This window comes from Podarcis gaigeae, assembly GCF_964106915.1.
Source record: "Podarcis gaigeae genome assembly, chromosome: 3".
Taxonomy (NCBI): Eukaryota; Metazoa; Chordata; class Lepidosauria; order Squamata; family Lacertidae; genus Podarcis; species Podarcis gaigeae.
This window is the reverse complement of record NC_139680.1, coordinates 100,708,326-100,736,150: the sequence shown is the minus strand read 5'-3', so window position 1 is coordinate 100,736,150 and position 27,825 is coordinate 100,708,326. Positions and strand designations below refer to the sequence as shown.

Here is a 27,825-nt window from a genome sequence, read left to right as displayed (position 1 = left end):
GGCCTTTAGCCCAGCAGGGCTCTCCTTCTGCTTGTAATTTGGGGCAGTATGAGACTTATTAGTTGCACTAGCACAAGGGCGCAATGGGATTTCCTCTCTGCTCTTCTGTATGTGTCCTGCAGAGTCCCCAAATCTTCCGGGGAAGGTTGGAGGAAACTCCAGAACAGATTGGGGGGCACAGGAGAGAATGCTACGTTGCACGAGGAGAAATCTTTGCACTAACAGAGTGTTCACCTTGGCAATACGTTGTATGTTGCCCTTTGTTTCCAGGTAATTGAGAAGCAATGACTCTGCGGCGCTGAAGGACTATAGTGTGGAACCAAGCTTGGAGTTTTTGCCTCAGGCATCAACATTGCTAGGGCCGATCTTACCCTCTAGCCCACACAGTCCGTAGCCATTTGCATTTTAAAGAATCGACTTTTCTATCAAGGCATTTCTTTTTCCATCTATGCCTCTCCAGAGTTAGACAAGCACTTGGCATGACAATGTGCCAATTCATATTTTTCCATCAAAGAGCACAAAACAAAGTAAAATTGCAAGCCATCCACAAAGAGGAGATATTAGGTAAAACATGCTCTATCACTGATTGAAGAAAAGAAGATGAATAATCACATTCAGATTAGCTTTTCTTTATCCAAACAACTCATACAGCCACTTAGCTAATGTTATTAAATACATTCTTGACAACTTAATTTTCATTCTAATTACCCTTTTTTCTCTTTGTGAATCTGAAAACATCTTGGGGAGACGCAATTTTGCAATGAACAATAGTGTTTCTCTGACTGTCAGGTTGGGTAGCAGTCTGTCGTCTCGCCGTACGTGGGCAATGCATTTCTTTGCCAGCTGGCGAGTGCAGGGTTTTCCATTTATCAAGATTTCACCTGACGTAATTTTGCCTCCGTGGTCCCTGCAGGTAATCACGTCAAACAAAGACGTCTTTCCACAAGCTGCAAATATAACAGGTCCAGATGTTAAGTAGCTACGGGAGACCAGTTGCTTCAGGTTCTTCACCCCAAAGCATATATGAATCTAGGGGACTTACTAGATGTAACCAGACAGACATGTGGATTTCATCCACATTTTCTGATCTGTTCAAATCTAAATTATTTGTACAGAAGGTAGTTAGACTAGCGGCAATGGTAATGGGGAGTGTTCTTCACTGAAGACCCCAGGCTGGCTTAAAGTGCTGTCTGTCCTCCACCTGAGGCAGCTGCCTCACTCTGCTCAATAGTAAGGCCACCCTTGTTTTATTGTCTTTGAAAATATAGCAAACAAATGCTGAGACTGAGCGGATTAAAAAGGGATTTAATTCTTACCAGAGCTCTCTATGAGAGCCAGCATCCGCCCACTTCTGACTTTAAAACTCATATTTTGTATAGCTGCCACATGGGAATCGGAGTCTGGGCCGCACTTCCAAGGAATTTTCAGCTCCGCTAGTTTCTCATACCAGGGAATCTGTGAGGCCATATTAACCTATGAAAGATGAATGGTGTTTTTGTTAAGTAGAAATGCCTGACTGATGATGATGATTTGTCAATTGCTCCAGAAGGTTTTATCAGCTGAAAAGTAGAGTAATAATGCTTCAGATAAAATAAGGAGGAATTCACTGTAATTTCTAACAAGTCCAGAGCTGTGGAGGTCTATTGGACAGTATTTTAATCCACTAATATCTAAATTCAAATCCCAACTCAGTGCTTTTCCAGGTGAAATTTCAGGTGTGATGGTCAGGACTACAGAAATATCCATCATGCTAAATGTTTAACCTTAATTTTATTAAAAAGCAAGGATGCACTCTTATCTAGCTGTAAGTTCTATTGAATGCAATAAGACTTACTTCCGATGCTCAAGATTGCAGTGTAAGTCCCTAGCTCTTTGCGGAGATATAATACAATTGTTACTAAGAAATAAGCCTGCTTCTACCTTCCAGCATGTTTGCAAGAGAACTGGCAGATATTAATCCCTGCCTTTTGAAAAACACAATCCATTCATTTAGTAGTGTAATGTGTTTCAGCTTAGGCTAAAAGGGTTTTTTAAGGTCCTTTCCAGTCCTGTAGTTTTATGGTCTCAAGATTGGATTCTGCAGAAACAGACTGCTAAAATCATCAGGGCAGTTTCTTTCTCCAGTAAGTTGCCTAGACAGATCTGTTAAGTATCTGCTTTGCAATGTAGAGTAATGAGTAATGAACATAACCAATACCAATATGTTAAAAGATATATAATCAATACCATAGGAGAAATGCATTCAAGCACATTTAAAAGTCTTTAGGTTGTGTTGAACTAAATTCTACTCTTAGCAGATCTGTTGAAGTTAATGGGTCTATGTTTTAACATTACTAGAGCTACTGTAAGCCTGAATATCTTTGACTGCAAATTTACTGGGGAATAAGTTCTGTTTAATTTAATTCAATGGAGATTACTTCTGAGGAGACACATATTGACTGTTAAGACGTCTAAGAGAAATACACTGAGTTCATATCACGGACCACGCTTGGTTATGAAAAAATCTGGCAATTTCAGTTTCTTTCCATTTCTTATTTTTCCAATCTTAAATTTGGGTTGCCCTGTTTCTACATACATTTTAAAAATTTAAATTATAAAAGTTTTCATGAAAATTTGCATGTATTTTCACACACATTTCTCCACACACACATATTGTTATGCAATTTTGCCTAGTATAGGAATTTTTGTAAGCAGTTTCCCTGTAATAAATATATTCCTAGATGCATTCAATTTGAATGTATTCGCTTCTATTAAAATATGCATTATTATTTTGTAACATATTCTTTGGCTGGAGAACTGCATTACAAAATTCAGAGAAATGTGTATTTCGAAGGAGATCCATACTTTGGTCTGCATATTTCTTTGGGAAGTGCAGGCTTGGTAAAGTAAAGGGACCCCTGACCATTAAGTCCAGTCGTGACCGACTCTGGGGTTGTGGCGCTCATCTTGTTTTATTGGCCGAGGGAGCCGGCGTACAGCCGCTTCTGGCGAACCAGAGCAGCGCACGGAAATGTCATTTACCTTCCCGCCGGAGCAGTACCTATTTATCTACTTGCACTTTGATGTGCTTTCGAACTGCTAGGCTGGCAGCAGCAGGGGCCGAGCAACAGGAGCTCACCCCCTGCGGGGATTCGAACCACCGACCTTCTGATTGGCAAGTCCTAGGGTCTGTGGTTTAACCCACAGCGCCACCTGCGTCCCATGCAGGCTTGGTAATTTTGCATTAAAATTAAAACCCTACCCTTGACATTTTAATCTCCAACCATTAACCCAGCATTCTCTTCCTATCGAAGCAGAACCATTTATACCCTGAAATAGGGATGGGGGAGAAAATCATTTCAGTCCACATTTAAAGGTGAAGCCATCAAATCCACACTTTTTGAAACAATATGAGAACTGAAGAACAGCCATCCTTCAAAATTCACACTTAACTGAATTTTGTGTTTTAGTTCTCCAACAGTATTTACAAAATGCATAAATTAGGGGGAAAGTGTGCATAAAAATGAAATATATTAATGAAGATTACATTAACAAATGCATTATATTAGGGAAATTGCTTGCAAAAATGTGTGCATTTGTCAAAACTGTGTACAAAAAAATGTGTTTATAGTGGGAATTCAAACCCAAATGCTAATGAATTTTCATTAGGATTTTTAAAAATCGTAAATTGCTTTTAAAAAATTTCGGCTTGAATATTTTAAGCAGATGATTACTACGCATTCTATCTCACTCTATGGATTTAAATAAATTCCCCACTTTACCTGGTAGTTGAGGTCTCTGACCTCTAGAACATTTGATTTGCCACTGTATGTGAAATAGAGGCTGTTATCATCTTCCGAGCAAAAAATTCTGTCTTGAAATCTCTTATTTACCTGTATAGAAATCATAACCAAGATGTTATTTGCATAAAGCTTCCAATTATATTACAAACAAAGAAGGGAAGGACAGTAAGTGTACATTCGACAGCTAAAGCCATGTCTCGTGTAACAAATCAAGATGTTATAGCAGCTACAACTGTGTTTGGGGATTTTGATCCATTTGGGTATATGATCCACAAATTCATGGTTGTCTCTGGCTCTTTAATATGTACCCATGGTGTGTTCAGGGATACATTTGCTTTCCACTCTTTACAATTAATTCCCAATGTGCCTAAAGAACCTGCACAGCTATGGTTGTACCATTTAAATCATGAAACTGGCAATCCCAGTTGAGATATTTTCCAGTCTGCTTGTGTATTGGAATTGTTCTTTACTGTTATATTGTTGTTTGTTTGCTGTGTTTGGCTCTTTTGGAAGGAACTGTAGGATAGAAATATAATAAACAAATTAAAACAATAACATATCCTACAGGTCATTCACCACTGTTCTGTTCACTAATTCAATTTTTAATCTTTCAGTTCAAGTATGACTGAAATACAATATACATTGTATTTCTGAATTTTATTCCATTTATGAGTCATATTTTGTTTTAAAAGCTAAAACCACTTCCACTCTGCCACCCCTCCAAGTTCAGGTAGGTAGCCGTGTTGGTCTGACGCAGTCAAAATAAATAAAAAAATTAACAAATTGTCCAGTAGCACATTAGAGACCAACTAAGTTTGTTCTGGGTATAAGATTTTGTGTGCATGCACAGTTCTTCCCCTCCAGGTGTCAGCCTTAAATTTCACTCACTTTGTCGGTCTCCTCTTCCCCCAGGGCAGGTTCCCGTTGAACGTTTTCCATCCTTTCGTTCTCCACAGCAGTAACTTTTGCTCACTTCCTTTTCAACCGATTGTGTGTTTTCTCCTCTCACTCCAACATCTCCTGCTCACTCTAAGAAGGTAACCCAGAGTAACCTAAAACACCTGGACCACACCCACTTCTGAAATACTGTGCTTACTACTGTGGTATAGTAAGGGTAAAGGTTCATCAGATAATAATTATGGTTTGCCTATCACCTGCTACAGAAACATATTTTTTTATTATACATTGAAAAACTACAGAGGTTTCTCCTTTCGGCTAAGCACCTGGTTTGTTGGGAGCCAGGGATCTGACGACCTGCAAAGGAAGGCCCCACCCTTTATTTTCCTAATTTGTGATTTAAAACATGACTGGAGGCATCTATTGTAGCAATCCTGAAATTCATAAATTTGGCAGCTTGCAAGGTACATTATGTTCCCAATAAAAGTGTTACTTTACCTACTTGGCAAAGCTCCCAGGAGATGGTGGGGGAGAGACTGCGCCTGTGCAATTGTTGTTGAATTATATGGCACCAGATGGAAAATGCCAGACACTCAGGTTTTGTGAGCCAGTGTGGTGTAGTGTTTAAGAGCGGTGGACTGGTAATCTGGTGAACCCGGGTTCGCTTCCCCGCTCCTCCACATGCAGCTGCTGAGTGACCTTGGGCTAGTCACACTTCTCTGAAGTCTCTCAGCCTCACTTACCTCACAGAGTGTTTGTTGTGGGGGAGGAAGGGAAAGGAGAATGTTAGCCGCTTTGAGACTCCTTAAAGGGAGTGAAAGGCGGGATATCTTCTTCTTGCAAGATGGATGGCGAGGGAGCAGCTGCAGTGACCTGCAACACCTGTGCCATGTTTGTCCTCCTGTCTGAGAACGTGCAAAACTTTACCTACAACAAATGCAAACTGCTTGCCTTGCTAGAAGAGAAGGTATGGCAATGTGAGGCCCCTCTACCACTTTGTGGCAACAAGAGGAAATTCTCACTAAACCAGAGTGGATTGTCCTGGAACAGAGATGCAGGTAGGGTGCCCCTAGGGAGGGAGGAAGATCACCCAATGCAGGAGATGAACCCCTGAGGAATGTTACACAAAAAAGCAGGACTGTCAGGAGCCATGCTGTGTCTCTGGAGCTGCAAAATCAATTCCACGCCCTCACCTCGGACACCGATCCTTGGTCAGAAGAACAAGAACAGCAGCTGCAGACCTCAGAACACACCAAGATGGCAGTGGAAGGCACAGTGCACAGAACAATTCCTGCCACTCCCCAGGGAAGGAAGAGATGTCTAGTGGTGGCAGGTGTCTCACTTCAGAGGGGGGCAGAGACAGCAGTGTATGAAGGAATGTCTCATGCTTTCGGTTGTCTCTATACTAATGCACAGAGTATGGAAAAAGAAAGAACAATTTGGGTACTTAATAAAGGATGATAAATATGGCCTAACAGGCATTACTAAAACCTGGTGAGATGAGACTCGTGAATGTAATGTAGAAATTGAGGGGTATAATCTGTTCAAAAGAAACAGACCAAACAGAAAGGAAGGAGGAGGAGCATTATATGTAAAGGATGTGTACATTTGTGAAGCGATCCATGACTAGGAGCATGGAAGGCAGATTGAGAGTATATGGGTAAACGTAGGAGAGGGGAAATGACCTTCTTGCTATAGACTTCCAAGCTAGACTGAGAACTTGGACGATGCCCTCATATAGCAGATTAGCAAACATTCAAGAAGGAGAGAGATAGTAGTAATGGGAGATTTCTTGGACTTGAACTCTGCCAAGAACGTAAGGTCCAACATATTCCTCCATTGCCTTGCTGCCAAATTCATTTCCCAGGAGGTAGAAGAAGCAACAAGTGGCTCATTACTCTTGGACCTGGTCCTCACCAAAAGGGAGGAACTGATCAACATAGTGAAAGCACAGAGAACCTTGGGAGGAGATGATCATATTCTCTTGGGTTTCATTATACAAAGGTAAAGGAAAATTGAGCGTAGTCAGGCATGCATTCTGGATTTTAAGAAGGCTGATTGCAAAGAGCTAAAGGAACTACTGGCTGAGATGCCATGGTCAGAAATACTCAAAGGCAGTCAGAGATGGGTGGGAGTTTCTTAAATGTGAAATATTGAAGGCACAAATATGGACAATTCCAACAAGAAACAAAACATAGAAACAAGAAACAAAACAAGAAACTGGTATAGCTGCATAATATTACGGATGATATGAGATGTAAGAGTGGCATGTATACACATACACATAGCCAATTGTTTCAAGGAGAAGGTCAGGCAGGCTGAAGTTGAGAATGAGCTCAGGCTTGCAAGAGAAGTTAATTTTTGTTTGTTTGTTTGGCTATGTATGAAGCATGAGGTAAAAACAAGCAAGTATTAGGTTCCTTGAGTGGAGAAGATGGAGAAATGCTCTTGGGTGACAGAAAAAGGCAGAACTGCTCAACACCAACTTTGCCTCTGTCTTTACCCAAAAGGAAAGCAGTGCCCAACCTGGTGATAACAGAATACAGTGGTACCTCTGGTTAAGAACTTAATTCATTCTGGAGGTCCGTTCTTAACTTGAAACTATTCTTAACCTGAGGTACCACTTTAGCTAATGGGGCCTTCTGCTGCCGTCACCATGTGATTTCTGTTCTCATCCTGAGCAAAGTTCTTAACCCGAGGTACTATTTCTGGGTTAGTGGAGTCTGTAACCTTCTGTAACCTGAAGCGTCTGTCACCCGAGGTACCACTGTAAATGATGCAAGGAGGGAGCTGCAGCCCAAGATAGGAAAAGAGGTGGTAAGGGAACACCTAGCTCCTTTAAATGAATTAACATCTCCAGGGCCTGATGAGCTGCACTCAAGGGTACTAAAAGATCTCATGGGTGCAATCCCAGAGTCTCTAATCCTTGAGAATTCCTGGAGAACAGGTGAGGTCCCTGCAGACTGGAAAGAAGCACATAGAAAAGTATGCTGTGCTTAATAAGACCTGGCATTGGTTTCTCAAAAGCAAGGTGGGGGTGTAGTTCAGGGTGCCTTTATGACTGCCAAATTACTGGCTCCAAGTAAACCAGGTGCTGAACCACAGGAACACACCTTACAGGCGACACAGAATAGCCTAAAACGCACTTGTTTCTGAAATACTGTGCTATAGTAAGGGTAAAGGTTCATCAGATAATAATTATGGTTGACCTATCATCTGCTACAGAAACATACATGTTTATTATACAATGAGAAGCAACAGAGCAGGGTCACAGAAAGTTAGAAGCTGCTTGTTATGAACGTTTACAGGGAAGTTGCTTTTTAATTTGTTTTAACTGGCTTACCAGTGACGGAGAGATCATTAGGAAAACCCTCCCGGTTATTAGGGTCTGGATGACGGAGATGGCAAAGAATAACCCAGGCTCACAGGATGAAGGCAGGCAGATGACTTCGATATCGCACGACAGTCTCAGTATCCTGAATGTTTCTTATGCAGTCAGGTAAGTAAATGGCAAGACCGATTAAGAAATTTGGTTTTTGTGTATTCCAGTATGAACTTTACCTGAACTGTACCTCCCAGTATAACATGTAGATCAGAATGTTCCAGCACAGTTCTTGGTTCAACATTGCAGAAACCTTTTCGACACATATCTCCCTTGAAAGCAATGTGTCTCTTTTGAAAACATGCAATTGAATGAATAATGATAATATTGCTTGTTGGCCAAAAGCTCCCAAAGTGACATACAGAGAAATTTAAATGCATTTCTTTTTCACCTCTTCCAACTCCACCTATTAAATCTTGGAAGAGCATTTTTCATGCAAGTTGCAAAACAAAGCATAAAGGGTTATGGAAGTTTCTGTCCACATAACATTTCATTTTTAGAATGAAAATGATATCCTTTGATCGTTTTCGAAACACTACTGTATTTTAATTCTTTCCAAAGTCATTTCACATGAGTTTCTCTCCCTTTCCCTCAAAGGGAACACGTGGGGCCCTGGTGGGATATTCGATCATACCGTAAGAAGTGGAACAGGCAGATTCTTAAAGATGTGTCATTTCATACGGAAAGTGGTCAGATCATGGGCATCTTGGGAAATTCTGGTGAGTAGGTATATACATCTGCATTTTAACTAAACACAAATATTTCTACATTAACTACAGCAAACACTTTAACATTTACTTAACCATACCTCCTCTCAGGAAACTCTGGGAACTGCAGCTCTGTGAGGGGAATTGGGGTCTCCTATCAACTCTCAGCACCTTTAAAAAACTACCGTACCCAGGATTCTTTGGGAGAAGCCGGGACTGTTTAAAGCGGCATGATGCTGCTTTAAATGTATAGTGCATACTGTCCTGAGCTCCTTGGAGGAGGGGCACCATAAAAATGCACTAGGCACATTCATATGACGACAACTTATGTAAGGGACTGAACTCAGTGTCCAGCTGCTTGAATGCTACCTTTAAGGTCGCTAATCCTCAGTCTGGTCTGGTCAATTTCAAATACAAACAGGGTATCACATGCCAGTGGCACAGTTGCACTTTGGGGGTTGGGACCATTCATCTTGTAAGTTTGCAAATTATCTATGTTAATGGAGGGAGAACCTACCCAAATCCATAAATTTAGTTAGATCATGTCATATATTTTAGGATATATAATTTGCTATTGTTTTCAGAGATTTCCCTTGATAATCTCTTGAAACTTTCCACTGACTTGCACAGCTGTCTTCCCCTCCCTCTGGCTTCTCCAGCCACTCACTCATCTGTAACAACAACAACATCTATCTATCTATCTATCTATCTATCTATCTATCTATCTATCTATCTATCTCTATCATCTATCTATCTATCTATCTATCTATCTATCTATCTATCTATCTATCTATCTATATCTATCTATCATCTATCATCTATCTATCTATCTATCTATCTATCTATCTATCTATCTATCTATCTATCTATCTATCTCTATCATCTATCAATCTATCTATCTATCTATCTATCTATCTATCTATCTATCTATCTATCTATTATCTATCTATCTATCTATCTATCTCTATCATCTATCAATCTATCTATCTATCTATCTATCTATCTATCTATCTATCTATCTATATCTATCTATCATCTATCTATCTATCATCTATCTATCTATCTATCTATCTATCTATCTATCATCTATCTATATTTCATCTATCTATCTATATCTATCTATCTATCATCTATCTATCTATCTATCTATCTATCTATCTATCTATCTATCATCTATCTATCTATCATCTATCTATCTATCTATCATCTATCTATCCATCTTTCTATCATCTATCTATCTATCTATCTATCTATCTATCTATCTATCTTCTATCTATCTATCTATCATCTATCTATCTATCTATCTATCTATCTATCTATCTATCTATCATCTATCTATCTATCTATCTATCTATCTATCTATCTATCATCTATCTATATTTCATCTATCTATCTATATCTATCTATATATCATCTATCTATCTATCATCTATCTATCTATCTATCATCTACCTATCCATCTTTCTATCATCTATCTATCTATCTATCTATCATCTATCTATCTATCTATCTATCTATCTATCTAATCTATCTATCTATTATCTATCTATCATCTATCTATCTATCTATCTATCATCTATCTATCTATCTATCTATCTATCTATCTATCATCTATCTATATTTCATCTATCTATCTATCTATCTATCTATCTATCTATCTATCTATCTATCTATCTATCATCTATCTATCTATCATCTATAGTGCATACTGTCCTGAGCTCCTTGGAGGAGGGGCACCATAAAAATGCACTAGGCACATTCATATGACGACAACTTATGTAAGGGACTGAACTCAGTGTCCAGCTGCTTGAATGCTACCTTTAAGGTCGCTAATCCTCAGTCTGGTCTGGTCAATTTCAAATACAAACAGGGTATCACATGCCAGTGGCACAGTTGCACTTTGGGGGTTGGGACCATTCATCTTGTAAGTTTGCAAATTATCTATGTTAATGGAGGGAGAACCTACCCAAATCCATAAATTTAGTTAGATCATGTCATATATTTTAGGATATATAATTTGCTATTGTTTTCAGAGATTTCCCTTGATAATCTCTTGAAACTTTCCACTGACTTGCACAGCTGTCTTCCCCTCCCTCTGGCTTCTCCAGCCACTCACTCATCTGTAACAACAACAACATCTATCTATCTATCTATCTATCTATCTATCTATCTATCTATCTATCTATCTCTATCATCTATCAATCTATCTATCTATCTATCTATCTATCTATCTATCTATCTATCTATCTATCTATCTCTATCATCTATCAATCTATCTATCTATCTATCTATCTATCTATCTATCTATATCTATCTATCATCTATCTATCTATCATCTATCTATCTATCTATCTATCTATCTATCTATCTATCTATCATCTATCTATATTTCATCTATCTATCTATATCTATCTATCTATCATCTATCTATCTATCTATCTATCTATCATCTATCTATCTATCATCTATCTATCTATCTATCTATCATCTATCTATCCATCTTTCTATCATCTATCTATCTATCTATCTATCTATCTATCTATCTATCTATCATCTATCTATCTATCTATCTATCTATCTATCTATCTATCTATCATCTATCTATCTATCTATCTATCTATCTATCATCTATCTATATTTCATCTATCTATCTATATCTATCTATCTATCTATCATCTATCTATCTATCATCTATCTATCTATCTATCATCTACCTATCCATCTTTCTATCATCTATCTATCTATCTATCATCTATCTATCTATCTATCTATCTATCTATCTATCTATCTAATCTATCTATCTATTATCTATCTATCATCTATCTATCTATCTATCTATCTATCTATCATCTATCTATCTATCTATCTATCTATCTATCATCTATCTATATTTCATCTATCTATCTATCTATCTATCTATCTATCTATCTATCTATCTATCTATCATCTATCTATCTATCATCTATCTATCTATCTATCATCTATCTATCCATCTTTCTATCATCTATCTATCTATCTATCTATCTATCTATCTATCTATCTATCATCTATCTATCTATCTATCTATCTATCTATCATCTATCTATCTATCTATCTATCTATCTATCTATCATCTATCTATCTATCTATCTATCTATCATCTATCTATATTTCATCTATCTATCTATATCTATCTATCTATCATCTATCTATCTATCATCTATCTATCTATCTATCATCTACCTATCCATCTTTCTATCATCTATCTATCTATCTATCATCTATCTATCTATCTATCTATCTATCTATCTATCTATCTAATCTATCTATCTATTATCTATCTATCATCTATCTATCTATCTATCTATCTATCTATCTATCATCTATCTATCTATCTACCTATCTATCTATCTATCTATCTATCTATATTTCATCTATCTATATTTCATCTATCTATCTATCTATCTATCTATCTATCTATCTATCATCTATCATCTATCTATCTATCATCTATCTATCTATCTATCATCTATCTATCATCTATCATCTATCTATCCATCTTTCTATCATCTATCTATCTATCTATCTATCTATCTATCTATCTATCTATCTATCATCTATCTATATTTCATCTATCTATCTATCTATCTATCTATCTATCTATCTATCTATCTATCATCTATCTATCTATCTATCTATCTATCTATCTATCTATCATCTATCTATCTATCTATCTATCTATCATCTATCATCTATCTATCCATCTTTCTATCATCTATCTATCTATCTATCTATCTATCTATCTATCTATCTATCTATCATCTATCTATATCTAGCTATCATTTATACCCTGCCCATCTGGATGCGTTTCCCCAGCCACTCAGGACAGCTCCCAACAGGATATTAAAAACACAATGAAGCATCAAACATTAAAAACTTCCCTAAACAGGGCTGCCTTCAGATGTCATCTAAAAGTCAGATAGTTGTGTATTTCCTTGACATCTGATGGGAGGGTGTTCCACAGGGAGGGTGCCACTACCAAGAAGGTAGAGAACGAGACTTTGCTCTAGAAAACCTGAATGATCAGGCATTCCTAAAATACGTTTATGAAATCTCGTTAAGTACCATTGGTACTATATTTTGAGAAATTTTTCTTTAAGATCTGCATAAATCAGTCTTGATGAGTGTTTAGCCCATATCCAATGGCACACGTTGTTTCAGGATACCTGGTATACTCCTGCGCCAAGTTCACTTACTACCATATTTAATAGAAGTCAGGTTAATACAAATTTAGCTGTAGCAATGCAAGTGCCTGGCTATTTTTCTACAATGGGGGTGGAAAGACTTCAGGCTTACAGGCGCTCCTTTGCTTCTTACTAGAACCCACAACCAGAAACTAGTGCTAAAGACATAATATATAGAATTAAAGAATTATGAGCACAGTTATTTGTTTTAAGTACAGTGGTACCTTGGGTTATGAACTTAATTCATTCCGGAGGTCCATTCTTAACCCAAAACCATTCTTAACCTGAAGTGCGCTTTCGCTAATGGGGCCTCCCGCTGCCACCACCGTGCGATTTCTGTTCTCATCCTGGGGCAAAGTTCTCCACCCGAGGTACTACTTCCGGGTTAGTGGAGTTTGTAACCCGAAGCATTTGTAACCCGATGTACCATTGTATGGGACTGAACAGACTTCATAGTCCTTCTGGGCAAAAATCTGGTTTCTGTGCTTCAGGCATATATCCTAGGGCAGGAGACGTTGTTTTGTTGCTGCTGCTGTTAAATAATTGGGAGCCATAAAGCCTTGTCCATCAATGGGAAATCACCCTGAGATCTACCACTAGACCCAGATCTACCTTCTGCCCATGCTTGTGGGGAACTTCATGCCCAGGGGCTGAAAGCCATCTTCTGTGTCTCTTAGTTCCAGCCTGTCATCCCCAGCTCACATGGGGTCCTGCCGTTCCTGTTCCTTCTTGTTGCTTACCAAACCCAAGGACCAACCCACAACCTACATCCTTCCCTAAATTTGGCCTTTTGCCTCTGCCCACTAGCACCCAGGCCCACTCCCTCTTGCCTGGCAGCCTCGCCCTCTGATGGTTGCCTTGATGGGCCATCACAGACCTTTGTCTCCTGCTAATGGTCTATCCAGCTAGATCTGCCGAGCTGGCTTTGGCTCGTTAGCATAACTAAATCCAGGGACATTCCATGTTTGGCAAAGTTTAATCAAACCTTGATTAATTCAAACTTTTACTAGATCCAGGAATTATGGGATAGTTTGCCCCCCCCCCCCAAATAACAATACTTATACTGAATTTTCCAATTTGCATTAGGATCGGGGAAAACAACTCTGTTGGATGCCATTGCTGGAAGGCTGAGCCATAAGACAAACTTTTCTGGGCAAGTTTATGTCAATGGACAGGAGCTGAAGCCAAAGCAGTTTCAGGACTGCTTTTCCTATGTTCTCCAGGTTGGTTTGTTTTAATTGCATTTCTATAGGAGTCTTGGTCTTTCCCAGCCTTATCTGGGATTGTTCTGCCTGCAACACAGGAACTCTACCCCAATGCCTTTCAGTTGTCATCGCCACATGGCTAAATTGACTGCATTTTCCCTTCTCTTTCAGAATGATACCTTGTTAAGCTACCTCACCATAGAAGAGTCTTTGACTTATACTGCCTTGCTAGCACTCCAGGAGCACTCCAGCAACTTTATAAAAAAGAAGGTCTGTACTGCAGTATAATGTTATGAAAAGTTAGCAGACTGAAGACAAGACTGTGATCCTCTCACAGTTAAGCTCAGGGGTGCCAACATGAACAAAATAAATGATAATGCCCCACATAACTGATCACATGACACAGCACACACACACACCATTTGAGTGGCAATACCAATCACCTTGGGGGGCCCTGCTCCCTCAAATATTTTATTTGGGGGGCTGAAGTGACCTCGGCCCCTAGGAGTTGGCTCCTATGGTTAGGCTGTTCCAATCCTTTCCATCAAAAGGCATAGTGGAACTGCTTCCCCACTAAAAAACAAAAAAAAACCCTACAGTTCACAAGGTATCATAGTGTTTTAGAGATATAGAGGTCCTTGGAGGTAAACTAATTCAACTTCCAGATCAATGCAGAATCTGTGATTCTGGATCTGCAACCATAACACTCCCAAAAAGCCATCCAGCCCCCAGTGAAGGAGGGCCTGCTGTTGGACCCAGAAACGTTACATGGTGTCAGAAGTGGAGAATGAGGAGTATGCTGCATGAGCTGGCAGAGGTTTTCTGGATGAAAGGCTACAAGCAGAAAGTAAGAAGCTGTAAGGGAAAGCAATAAGGCTTATCCAACAACATCTGAAGGACCAGAGGTTTCGAGGTCGGCAGTTCAAAACCCTGCAACGGGGTGAGCTCCTGTTGCTCGGTCCCAGCTCCTGTCCACCTAGCAGTTCGAAAGCATGTCAAAGTGCAAGTAAATAAATAGGTACCGCTCCGGTGGGAAGGTAAACACCGTTTCCGTGCGCTGCTCTGGTACGCCAGAAGCGGCTTAGTCATGCTGGCCACATGACCTGGAAGCTGTCTGCAGACAAACACTGGCTCCCTCGGCCTATAGAGTGAGATGAGTTCCGCAACTCCAGAGTCGTCCGCAATTGGACCTAACGGTCAGTGGTACCTTTACCTTTACCTTTATTCTACCTGCAGAGAATGCACCCTGTCAGTTAACTATAGATCCTGACTAAATCAAGTTGAGTAGCACAATGAAAAGCATTGACTCAGGGACATTGGAAGACTTCCTGGGAATGATCCCCCCAACAGCAACCCTGCCAAGAAAATATCCATGCTGGTCCCAGTTTGGGTGAAAGGATTCTGCATATTCTGGTTGTGAAGAATGATTATAATAATGCTTAGCATTTGTATGGTGCTTGAGATTGTATAAAGCAGAATGGCTTAGCTGCAGACATTTAAAGCACTTAACAGACATTCTCTTGGTAATCTTTTTAGTACCTCTGAAAGCTAAGTCAGTATTGTTATAGCCCCCTGTTTACAATGGTGGGGCTAAAGGAGAGAAAACATGACCTACCTGGGCCACCTAGTGAATTGCTGGAGAGATTCTAATTGGGCCATCTTGGCTCATAACTTGCTTTAAAATTATGTCCCTGAAATCAGGACCATCTGAATGTGAATTCAAATAATAGCTTAGTGAATTAGCTACATGGAGTTGTGCGATGGTATATTTCTATTTCAAAGACTATCCGGGAAGCTTATTTTGTGATCATTCTGAATTAGGACTTGCATTTTGTACAGCATATATATATATATCTCAAAGGATGCTTGAGCTGCTGGGTAGACAATCTGAAACCCCAGGTTCTTCCTGAATTGTCTCTGTATTTTGCAGGTTGATGCTGTTATGGCTGAGCTGAGTCTCAGTCATGTTGCATGCAGCGTAATTGGAAACCGCACACTTCGGGGAATTTCTGATGGCGAACGGCGCCGCGTTTCAATCGCAGCACAGCTATTACAAGATCCCAGTGAGTGTGGCGCCTAGTGTTTGAGAACAAAACAAACACTCTGTCCTTTTCGATTAACTGTCACTTGGTACATCCATCTACCTCCCATGTCTCCCCAATAGAACTTTTCATCTGTCACAGGGGCGCAATCTAACAAGGGTAGTTAACAAAGAGCGCAATGTGTCCTCCCCTACTTGGCTGATGGGATTTGTGATTTAGAAATCCCCAGGTTAGGCCAATTTGTTACAGCAACCCAATCCCTCTAAATAGCATGGGAAGCCTGCCTTAGTGGATATAAGAAACTGTTTTATGGCTCAGTGACAGAGTTGAATTTAGGGGAGCCTGACCGGTGCTGGGCAGTGAGCTGACAGGGTGCCACAAATTAAAAACAAGAGGTGGGGGGCATCAGATTTAGGCATCACAAAGGGTACCACTGAAATTTTAAAGCCCAAAGTCTGCCACTGTTGCTGATCCTGTCGATAGTCCTTCAGAGTCTCAGGCTGGGTCTTAGATCAGCTACCAGAGATCTTTTAACCAAATATTACCTTTGCACAGTGTTTAGTACAAGCTCCCCATGCTCTAACATGGCTAATTCCCACATTGTACTGCTAATTAATGATCATATGAATATTCTGGATGGGTACCTTCCCAAAGCAGGGCTGCTGATGGATATACTTGTGTGTTATGGCCCTCGAGGTGAAGCAACTGAGATCAGGATAGGGTGGGTGGGTGTTCTGATTTACAAAGGACTGTCCTCTATAGGAAGGGCAGTGTGTCCTCTATCCGGAGAGGAGGTGTTGTAGCTAGAGACTAGGGCCCTGCGGGACCTGACATCTTTCCGCAGGGCCTGCAAGACAGAGCTGTTCCACCAGGCCTTTGGTCAAGGCGCAGCCTGACCCCCTCCTCTGGCAACCTGCACAGAATTTTGCTTGATGGTTGCCATTAATTTGATTTTATTTAATTTTATAATGAATGTTTTTAGAATGTTGAACTATTTTGATTGTTGTTAGCCGCCCTGAGCCCAGCTTCGGCTGGGGAGGGCGGGATATAAATAAAATTTATTATTATTATTATTATTATTATTATTATTATTATTATTATTATTCCTGGTTTAAAGTCAAAGAATGGAAAGGGGGAAAGAGCAGGAGCGGCCTTGAAGTCGCCCGTCAACATCTAGCACTTGGAAAGCAAACTGAACAGGGACAGGTCGCTTGATCACTATGGTGAGATAGAATCATAGACTCATAGAGTTGGAAGGGACCCTGTGGATCATCTAGTCCAGCCCCCTGCAATGCAGGAATGTGCAGCTGGGGATTGAACCTGCAATCTTGGTGTTATCATTATAATGGTTCCACTATAATTATTATAGCATTTGTTTTTAAGTTTTATATCTATACAAATGGAGCTGGATAGCTCAGCCGGTTAGTGCTTCCTGACCTTTTTCTGACCATGGCCCTCTTCCAACCTTGTTTCCTTCCTGTGCCCCCCATGGGCGTAGTCAAGTGGGGCAGCTGCTCCCCAATAAGTAATAAATCAATACAAATCTGAGGTTCTGCCTCCCCTTTCAAAAATCCTGGCTATGCCCATGCCCCCACCCCTATTTAAATGTTTTGTTTGTAAACAGAACATGTTTTATTTATATTTTTTTATAATTTATACAAAATAAAATGATAGGAACACAATGAAATATTGTTGAAGCAGAAAAACATAGAATCATAGACACATAAAGCTGGAAGGGACCCCAAGGGTCATCTTTCTAGTCCAATCCCCTGCAATGTAGGAAACTCAGCTGAAGCATCTATGACAGATGGCCATCCAACCTCTGGTTAGAAACCTACATCTTCCATGTATTATAAAAAGTAAACAACACGGGCGTGGGGAGGGGAGAAAAAAGTAAACAACACTTATTTGATCCCAGTTATTTGACACGAGAGGGGGAAACCTACAGATACAGACAAAAAGGCACACAGGGAGTTCTGTATATAGGGGATAATTTTGAAAGGCAAGTGGTCCTCACTGACCTGGTGCAAAAAGATCTGAAGGAGCATTGGCTGCCTAGATAAAATACTATAGTCTCACACACCCTTACCTTGGAGTAAGGTCCACTGAACTCAGTGCAGCTTTCCTCTGAGTAGACACTTAGTTATTTACTAGATGCAGGTCAGGAGCCCCAGACAACCCTGCTCGGCTAGGCAATGGGGTGGATTCCACCCCACGCCTTGCAAATCCGCTACCGATGGGCCCTGAGCCCCTCAGCAACATCTGAAGGCTCTGATCCGTTGGGCGCTGGAGTGGATTGCCTTGCAGAGTCAGGCCCAGGCTGCCACCGGGCCCAGCACTGGTGGCAGCAAGAAGCAGCTCTGCTTCTCCCAGCTCTACCCATTGCCACCCCACCACCGCACTTACTTGACCTGGGGGTTATGAATTGCGGGCTCTACTGGTCAAAACGGGAGCCTCAGCAATCGCCATCTTCTGCTGGAAGCAAACCAGGACTGCTCCAGGAAAATGCAAGTGGCAAAAAAGGAGTGCTAGGCCCTGGTGGTCCACCCCCTTACTCACTTGTGATTGGCCAAGTGGATAGCCAGTCAGTCAGGACTTAAAAAAAAAAGATATTTCCCCCTTCACTTCTCACTTTCCTTTGTGGCCACCTAGCCTCATGCTGTGCTCCCCCCCCCCCCATTTATGCAATTTTCACCTGTGGCCCCCTTGGGATATCTCGGGGCCATATGGGCCCCGGTTGGGAAACACTGGGTTAGAGCATGGTGCTGATGCCGCCAAAGTTGCAGGTTCAATCTCTGTATGGGAGAGCTGCATGTTCCTGCACTGGACTCAGCGGTTCTCAACCTGTGGGTCCCCAGATGTTGTTTAATAATAATAATAATAATAATAATAATAATTTATTTGTACCCCGCCCATCTGGCTGGGTCTCCCCAGCTACTCTGGGCGGCTTCCAACAAAGATGAAAGATACACTAAAATGCCACATATTAAAAACTTCCCTGAACAGGGCTGCCTTCAGATGTCTTCTGAATGTCAGGTAGATGTTTATCGCTCTGACATCTGATGGGAGGGCGTTCCACAAGGCGGGCGCCACTACCGAGAAGACCCTCTCCCTGGTTCCCTGTAACTTGGCCTCTCGCAGTGAGGGAACCGCCAGAAGGCCCTCGGAGCTGGACCTCAGTGTCCGGGCAGAACAATGGGGGAGGAGACGCTCCTTCAGATAGCGTCTGGCAAGGCCAGAGCTCAGGGATGATGGGAGTTGTAGTCCAACATCTGGGGTCCCTTCCAACTCTATGATTCTATTAAATGTTATGTCTATATGTGTCCTCTTTCTGATGATGCGTTTCCTTTTTTTTCCAAAAAGCAAAGTGTAAGTGGGCCCAGAAATGGATTCAGATGAAAAAATGTTGGAATAATAGGCTGTCCATAATAGCCAGTCCCAGTTAGATCTCTAGCAGCCTTTGTTGTTGTTTTTTAACCAACTTAAGTGTCTGGGGCTCTTGGCAAAGGCAGCTGCACATAACAAAGTATTGTGGTAGTCTAGCCAGGAGCATTATCAGGCTAACACAGAACTGCTGCATGTTGCTGCAGTAACATGTCATTATGTGAGGTTTCAAGAGCTATTCCTGTTGTTTTCAGAGGTCATCTTGCTAGATGAACCTACCACAGGTCTGGACTGCATGACGGCCAATCAGATTGTGTTGCTGCTATCAAAGCTTGCTCATAAAGGCAGGATAGTGATTATTACAATACACCAGCCACGATCAGAACTTTTCCAGGTAAAGAATACTTGTATTAAACCACGTTTTAATAATGGATGTGCTTTGTAAAGGAACAACTACAGGTTTGGTCTCAAGCGTTAAATGTTATTGCTGAACCTTCAACAGATTGCATTCACATAGGTTGGGAAAAACAGATGGTAAACAGTGGATTTCACTTTGGAAGAAACCTTTCAAATCAGTATCAACCCAGATTAAGGAGGCATCCTTAAAGCTTATTCAAAAATGGTATCTTACATTTTTGTTATCAGAACAGTAGTTCTGCTATAAGGTTCTGCAACTCTCCAACATTTTGACTTCACCCCAGAATGCGCACTCTTCCAGTGTCCTGAGACAGACAGATGCCAACAATATGAGGCTATAGAGGGACTTTATTGACTCAAGGAATGCACCACACAGATGTGTAGAGCTTTTCCTCATCACATAAATATTAAAACTGTACACTTCCTTTGTCATTAGGTATTCTCTATTATTTATATTCTTTTCTTAGCAACATTTGCACATTAATGCTTGTTTGTTCCTCGCAAGGTATTTGATAAAATCTGCATCATGAGTTCTGGAGAACTGATTTTCTGTGGAGATTCATCAGACATGATCACTTTTTTTACCAACTGTGGCTACACATGCCCTGAACATTCCAGCCCTTTTGATTTTTACGGTAAGAGCTTCTCAACTAGGTTCACAAACACAGATCCTTCCAGTTCCCTGGCAAAAAAAACAAAACTATGCAAGTATATTTTTGTTCAGTCTCATGGAGTTCAATGCAGCTTACCTCCTTGAAGTCCCATTAGTTGGAAACTAACTTTATGCAAGATCACAGGAATTCAAAGAGCACAGTGCTATTAGTTAATGTTTTCAATTCTAAGATCTATAGTGAAAAAGAGAAATTGGGGGTTGGGAAAAAGCATGCAATTTGTTTTTTATTCTGCTGTGCTACTAGAATGTTTTGTTTGCTATGATAGGGTTGCCATATTTAAAAAAGTGAAAATATGGGCAAAAAAAGTTGAGCATTTTCTTGGGGGGGGGGAGCGTCTTGCAAAATCTAAAAAACAAACAAAAAACCCTGACATGGGCTGCCATATGTCCTGCACAGAATTGTTTACAAGGGCTGAATACCGGCTATGTCCGGAAAATTCCAGATGTAAGACAGCCCTATCATATGGATGGATATAAGGTGTATATTAAATCTGGCTTAGAGGTGTGAAAGCAAGGCGCCTTTTAAACTTGCCTGTTGTTTGTCTTCTGATGTGTTTCTGATATTATTGTTATTGAATGAATATTTAATAACAGGAACTACTACTTCAATAATTATAATAATAGCCATCACTGCTGCCGCCGCCACACAACACAAGCGCCGGCTCATCTTCCTCCCTGAGCTCAGTACTGGTGGGGGAAATAGGGACATTCTGGGATTGCTTTCATAATTCTGGGACTCTCCCTGGGAAATTGGGACACTTGGAGGCTAGGGACTAATTCAATTTTGTCGGGTAAATTTTGCAGTGGATCTCACATCAGTAGACTGTCGCAGCAAAGAGCGGGAACTGGAGACTTACAGCAGAGTTCAAACCATCTGTTCCGCCTATAAAAATTCAGAAATCTTTCGCAGAACTCTGGAGGCAATTGAAGAAGCAAAATGCAAGGTGAAAGAGCTGCCACCAATACCCTTTAAATGCAAAAAGCCCCCCAATGTGTTCTTCAAACTATGGATTCTGCTCAGGTGAGAGAGCACAGCTCAGGAGCAATGAATGCAAGGCCTCCTATTTCTGGTGTCCTTCACGGCAAGAATGATCTTGGCTTGCAATTGCAGTAATTATTCTTCACTTTCAGGAGGACAACAAGGAATTTATCCAGAGATAAGATTGGACTCCTGATGCGGCTCTTCCAAAACATGTTCTTCAGCCTCTTTCTTATATTCTTCCTTCTGAGACTGTCCAGTGATGCTCTTAAAGGAGCAGTTCAGGATCGCGTAGGACTCATTTACCAGTGCGTAAGCGCTCCACCACACTCAGGAATACTCAATGCTCTGTCGTTATGTAAGTTTCTCTACAGCATCAGTAATGGTTGCAGGGAGAAAGGGTGTTCTGAAACAATACATTGACTACATTATGGGTTTAGTTTGGAAACCTTTTTATGCGTGTTGGAGCACAGACAATATGCCACTGCAACATGAGGCTGGACTGCATCAATTACCCTTTGGAAATAAATAGTATTAATCATCATCACACCTATGCCGTGCTTTAGAATTGTCAAATTCACACACATTATCTCAGCAATCTGCAGAATAGCTCTCTGAGATAAATCAGTATTAGGGCCAATCTGATAAATGTGTGAATCAACTAGATGACATGGTACATGAATGGATGTATTTAATGCTGCAAGGTTATGGGAGAGATTATTAGTATCACATGGGGCAGGTATGAACCTTTTCCCTTGACTATGGTCCCAAAGAAAATTGCACCCCATATAAAGCTACTATTTCTTGGCACCAAAGATAGCTTGGGGGAGGGGCAAGAGCTGCTTTTTGCCCCTAAACCTCTGAGTGTGGTGGGGAAATAGTTAAATCCCTCCTAGTCTAAATTCTTCCCCGCTCTGCAGCAGGGCTGTTATTTTTAAAGGGGGGGGGGGACTCACATGTTAAATGCAGCCACGCATTTTACACATAGTCTAGTCCGAATGTAAATTCTCCTAAAATGTGTAGAAATACCATATGTATTTATTATTCTCTGGTATAGAGTTGTTTGTTTCCCTTTCATCTCCTGCACTGAGGGCTGTTGGAGACCAAGAAAGTCAAGATGGTTTATATCAGAAATGGCAAATGTTGCTTGCCTACATACTGTATTTATATTTATTTAAAAGCACTGCTTAATATACATTGTGACAAAGAACACAATCCACCCTAGGAAGTTCTCTTTTGAAATGAATGGGAGCTGCCCCAATGCAATACAGTGGAACCTCGGGTTACGTACCGTCCTCCTTACGAATGCTTCGGGTTACGAGCTCCGCTAACCTGGAAGTAGATGCCCCTTGTTGAGAACTTTGCCCCCGGATGCGACTGGAAGTCGTGTGCCGGCGGTGCGGCAGCAGCGGGAGGCGCCACTAGCGAAAGTGCGCCTCATGTTAAGAACAGTTTCGGGTTACAAACGTATTAATTTCGTAACCAGAGGTACCACTATATAGATGGCAGAGGTCGCTGCAAGATGACCACTTTGATTCTCTGGTATAGAGTCGTTTGTTTCCCTTTCAGTTCCTGCACTGCGGGCTGTCGGAGACCAAGAAAGCCAAGATGGTTTATATCAGAAGTGGCAAATGTTGCTTGCCTACATACTGCATTTCCTGCCTTTTAGCATCGTCAGCATGGCACTATTTAGTACTGTTATCTACTGGTAAGTGCAATGGCAATTGGTACGCCGGGTGAATTCATTCTGTATGGCTCTGGTTTCTCGGATATCTAGAAGGCAAGAGTAAAGATCATGGAGATGGAAAGGACCTCAGCTCCTGCAGGAAACACATTACTTCAGCATCCCTGATAGATGCTCATCTGGCCTCTAGCTCCTGCCAACCTAGCAGTTCGAAAGCATGCCAGTGCAAGTAGATAAATAGGTACCACTATGGCAGAAAGGTAAACGGCATTCCGTGTGCTCTGGCACTCATCCCGGTTCTCCGTGTGCCAGTAGCAGTTTAATCATGCTGGTCACATGACCCGGAAAACTGACTGTGGACAAATGCCCTTGGACTGAAAGCGAGATGAGCACTGCAACCCCATAGTCGCCTTTGATTGGACTTAACTGTCCAGGGGTCCTTTACCTTTTTTACTCTACCATCTGCCAAGTGTTTAGTCTAAATCCTTTTGCTTTGAACCCATTGGTCTATAGCAGACCTTCAGATATTTGAAGATGGAGATTGTATCACCTCTAAATTGCTGTTTTCCCAGACTAAACTTTCCCAAGGCTTAAAACAACTAAGTCCTGTACAGGGTAGACTCACTGAAACAAATGGCCCTAAGTTAGACATGGCCGTTAATTTAAATGGAGCTACTTTGAGTCAGACAAACATTTCATCCTTTCCCCCTAGGGCTCACTGGGTTTGATTCTACGTCACTTAAGGTCAGTCAGGAGAATATATGACTCTTAGCTGCTCAACTCTCAGCCCATTGCTGGGAAAAATGAGCCAATCTGTACATATTCAGCATAATGGCACTCCTTTTTGGAGGGTACACATTTGGATGGACAGGTGGAGGGATCGCTATTTTAAATGTATAGCCATATAGAAAGGGTCCCTCCACCATGTGAAAACGTGGCATGTCAAGAAGGCTTCTACCCAAGCTGCCTCTTGATGTTCTTTTCCCCACAGCTGTGGCTTGTGAAGAATGATAGAATCATAGAGTTGGAAGGGACCATGAGGGTCATCTAGTCCAACCCCCTGCTATGCATGAATCTTTTGCCCAGTGTGGGGCTTTAACCCACAACCCTGGGATTAAGAGTCTCATGTCAAACCTGACCTTCCCAGAGCCACCATTTCTCTTCTGCTCAGTCACGGCCCATTTATTTATTTCTGAGCAGAAAGATGGAATATTAAACATATTGCTGCTTCTTTTTCAAAACACCTATTTTTCTTTGCAGGTCTATGGGATTTTACCCAGCAGCTTCTAGCTTTGGCTATTTCTTTGCTGCCCTCGTAGTACCTTATATAGTAGGTGAACTGATTACGCTTATTCTTCTTGGCATCATTCAAAATCCCAATGTGGTCAGTGGAGTAGCGATGCTACTTAACATGGGAGGTGCCCTAGCTGGAACTGGACTTGTAAGGTAAGGGAAAGCGTTATTTGCAAATATAAAGATACAGTTACACTATATTGTTGAAACAGTGATTTATAATGATTAAAATTGTTACTGGGAAATGATGGGAAATGAGAGCATTTGGCTCAACAAGATAGCATCCTCCTGTCTTGAGAGACAATGGAGTTAGCCTCCAGGGGTGCAGTCAAACCGCTGTGATCTCTCCGGAGCACAGGCCTGTACAGTGTATATGGAAGTCCTGGGCTGCCCCCTCTTGACCTTGCTGATGTGGTCCAAAGGAAATCAGAGCAATCCATTTGGCACCAGCTTGGCTATATGAGTTGCTAGAAGGAAGCGGACAGGATGCCATCCAACTGTCTTAGGACTCTACTCCAGATTTGTGTAGGGTTTACTCCTTAACCGTTTCTTCTCCTAAAGATGTCCTGCAAGGCAGCAGAGGTTTTGGCTCAGAGATTTTCCCAGGTTACCTTCCCAGGTTGACGAGCCCCATCTGCCTCTCACTTCCCTCTACACCACGTGCAGAAACTGCATTCTTGACCATTGGACCCACTATTGCTCTTGTCCACTCAATCTGCCAGAGCCTGTCTGGGGGAAGGCAGGAGAAGTCGCTAACTCACCGAGGGTTTGAGACCCAATGGCTACTCTCCCCCAGTTTAGCTGACCAGTTGAAGCTGTTGCCAAGGTGTAGCTGTTGTTGCATGCTGACAGCTTCTAGAAACTACAGGCAAGAGCTGAGTGCAGGGCAGGGACCAAAGGCAGACAGACTACCCCATAAGGAACACGATGATGTCACCCGCCAGAAGTACTGCCCCTCCCCTAACACCCCCCACCCCTTTTATGTATGTTGTTGTTCAGTCGTTTAGTCGTGTCTGACTCTTCATGACCTAGAGCACACCAAGCACTTCTGTCTTCCACTGCCTCCCGCAGTTTGGTCAAACTCATGCTGGTAGCTTCAACAATACAGTCCAATAAGTTTCATAAAAACGTAACAAAAGTCCATGTAATCTACCATGGTTTCCACCCCCGTTGTTGATATACGTGAGGCTTATAAATGTTTAATATATGCTGTGCCGCAAGATGGGAAACAAGATTACATAATTTGGGGATGACTTTTGTTTTGTTTCTGAAGGAATTTGGAGGAAATGCCAACTCCGATTAACATTCTAAGCTACTTTACGTTCCACAAGTACACCAGTGAGATTCTTGTTGTGAATGAGTTTTCTGAATTAAAATTTACATGTGGTAAGTACTAAAAAGAAAACACAACACCTCCAATTTTATTTATATGTTTTATTCATAAGATTTATATCCTGCCCTTCATCAGAAATTATCTCAGGCTGAATTGCAACTATTAAAAAAATTAAAAATCCAGCAACCCACAATAGACCAAGAACATGCAGTGGAAGTTATCCAAAGTAATCCATACATCTATCACATAAAACGAGCTCAGCTGGATCTGTCCAAATGCTCAATTAGTCCAGGATACTGTTTTCACAGTGGCTGACAATGAACAGCCATAGCTAGTGAACAAGCCAGAGGTGGGAAAAGCCAATTTTTGCCACTGAGGTCATCTGGGCTTCCAGTAACAGAGGAGAAACCAGAAAATCTATTTACCCTGATCCAGCAAGGAAGATGAAGATGAAGATTAAATTTATTACCAGCCAGGGCAGGAAGCAACAATTTAAAATTCAGAATTAAAATAGATCAGAGTCACAGGAATAGTGTGAGTCCCCAAAACACATATATCAGGTGTCAAAGGCCAGGGGAAAGAGGTGTGTTGCATTTGCAGAAAACTGTATACTGTAGTGAAGAAGCCAGGTGCACATCTGCAAACACACCATGTTTTCAACTAGTCAAAACCAGGCACAAATGCTGGGAACACACATTGTTCTCAAAGCGCTGCAAAAGGCTTGGACATATCAGCTACCCAAAATCTAGTTTGTTCTCAGGCAGGAGGCAGAAACAGGGGGCAGTTGCTGGCTACTGCAACTGTGCTTTATTTTTGTTTCTTGGGCTAAAGAAAGTAACTCCATTCGGAACATGTGATATATAATATGTAGGAAAAGCAAACATGGCCTGGATTGGCAGTACGGTAAGCCAAACTATGGTTTAGTAAGCCTGTGTGAATGGGCAACCTCCTGGAGAGGAGCTCACTCACAGCCATTGTGAGTACTGCTGCCCTGCCCTGGGCCAGGCCAAAGTGTGGCCTAGCATGCTGCTCCAACAGGGATTCCTGGTTGAACTTTCTCCACACTAACCATGAGCTATAGCCAAGTTACTACTGAGAACCAGCTGATCCTGAAAGGACAGGTGTGCTTCCTGGAAGTCTAGAGCTTTCCATATGGACATCTCAGCAGAGACCCTGAAGAAGCGCTTTCAGCTACTTGGGCCAATGGGACAAATCGCCTTGAGAAGGGGTGGGATGGATTTAAATCTTGCCATAGCTGTAGCCACTGGCCCCTAACCAAGTGGTCAAGCTTTCTGAGAATGTAAACGTCTCCTTTTAGAATCTTCAAACCAACACTGTAATCTGAAAACCTTTCTTTTGGTAGGTCACTTCAATGATTCCACTGCGGCTGGGGCTCCCTGTCCATTCTCCCAAGGGGCTCAGGTCATTGAAATGATGTTTCCCGGTGCAGCATCCCGATTCACAGCAGACTTTTTAATATTATATGCCTTTGTCCCAGCAGCCATAATTCTAGCAATTATCAGTTTTAAAATAAGAGATCAAATTATTGCCAGGAAATAGACGTGACACTAAATGGTCTATATGCTATTTCACTCTTGCAGTGTGTGAAAGTACAGCGTGAATTATGAAATCTAAACCATTCCCCGTTATTTACTTTTAGTTCTTCAGTGCTAATATTATGATAAACAAAAGCAGCTAATCCGGCTGTATCTCTTGCAAATTCAACCGCCAGTGCTGCATGAACCGCACCCTCTTAATGAAAAGCAACAGTCCTATATTGCCTCTTAGGTATTCAGGAGGAGTTAAGTTTTTCCACCCCAAACC

General features: G+C 41.3%; 2 protein-coding genes across 5 annotated transcripts in view; one reads left to right on the top strand and one right to left on the bottom strand.

Moving 5' to 3' along the window:
• Nucleotides 1-18,764, bottom strand: part of ABCG8 (ATP binding cassette subfamily G member 8) — a 31,056-nt gene extending 12,292 nt beyond the window's left edge. Inside the window, exons 1-5 of one of the 4 annotated variants that reach the window (XM_083733362.1) lie at nt 8,023-8,128; nt 4,667-4,843; nt 3,762-4,285; nt 1,317-1,473; nt 709-947 (exon numbers count right to left, since the gene is read on the bottom strand). In XM_083733362.1, coding sequence (XP_083589488.1) covers nt 709-947; nt 1,317-1,473; nt 3,762-3,887 — 522 coding nt within the window. In that variant the 5' untranslated portion in view covers nt 3,888-4,285; nt 4,667-4,843; nt 8,023-8,128. Of the gene's footprint in view, nt 1-708; nt 948-1,316; nt 1,474-3,761; nt 4,286-4,666; nt 4,844-8,022; nt 8,129-18,644 lie in introns of those variants that run through there. The other 3 variants (XM_083733360.1, XM_083733363.1, XM_083733361.1) reach the window with 3 other exon arrangements.
• ABCG5 (ATP binding cassette subfamily G member 5) lies at nt 8,072-27,810 on the top strand (the record flags this gene model as incomplete). Its single annotated transcript, XM_083733391.1, has 13 exons — nt 8,072-8,178; nt 8,659-8,780; nt 14,078-14,214; nt 14,368-14,466; nt 16,127-16,259; nt 19,877-20,016; nt 20,545-20,674; nt 21,517-21,733; nt 21,844-22,049; nt 23,261-23,399; nt 24,636-24,821; nt 25,942-26,054; nt 27,365-27,810. 13 exons carry the CDS (start codon nt 8,072-8,074, stop codon nt 27,559-27,561), a joined length of 1,926 nt encoding a protein of 641 aa, XP_083589517.1. The 3' UTR covers nt 27,562-27,810.
• Nucleotides 27,811-27,825: the final 15 nt, after the last annotated feature.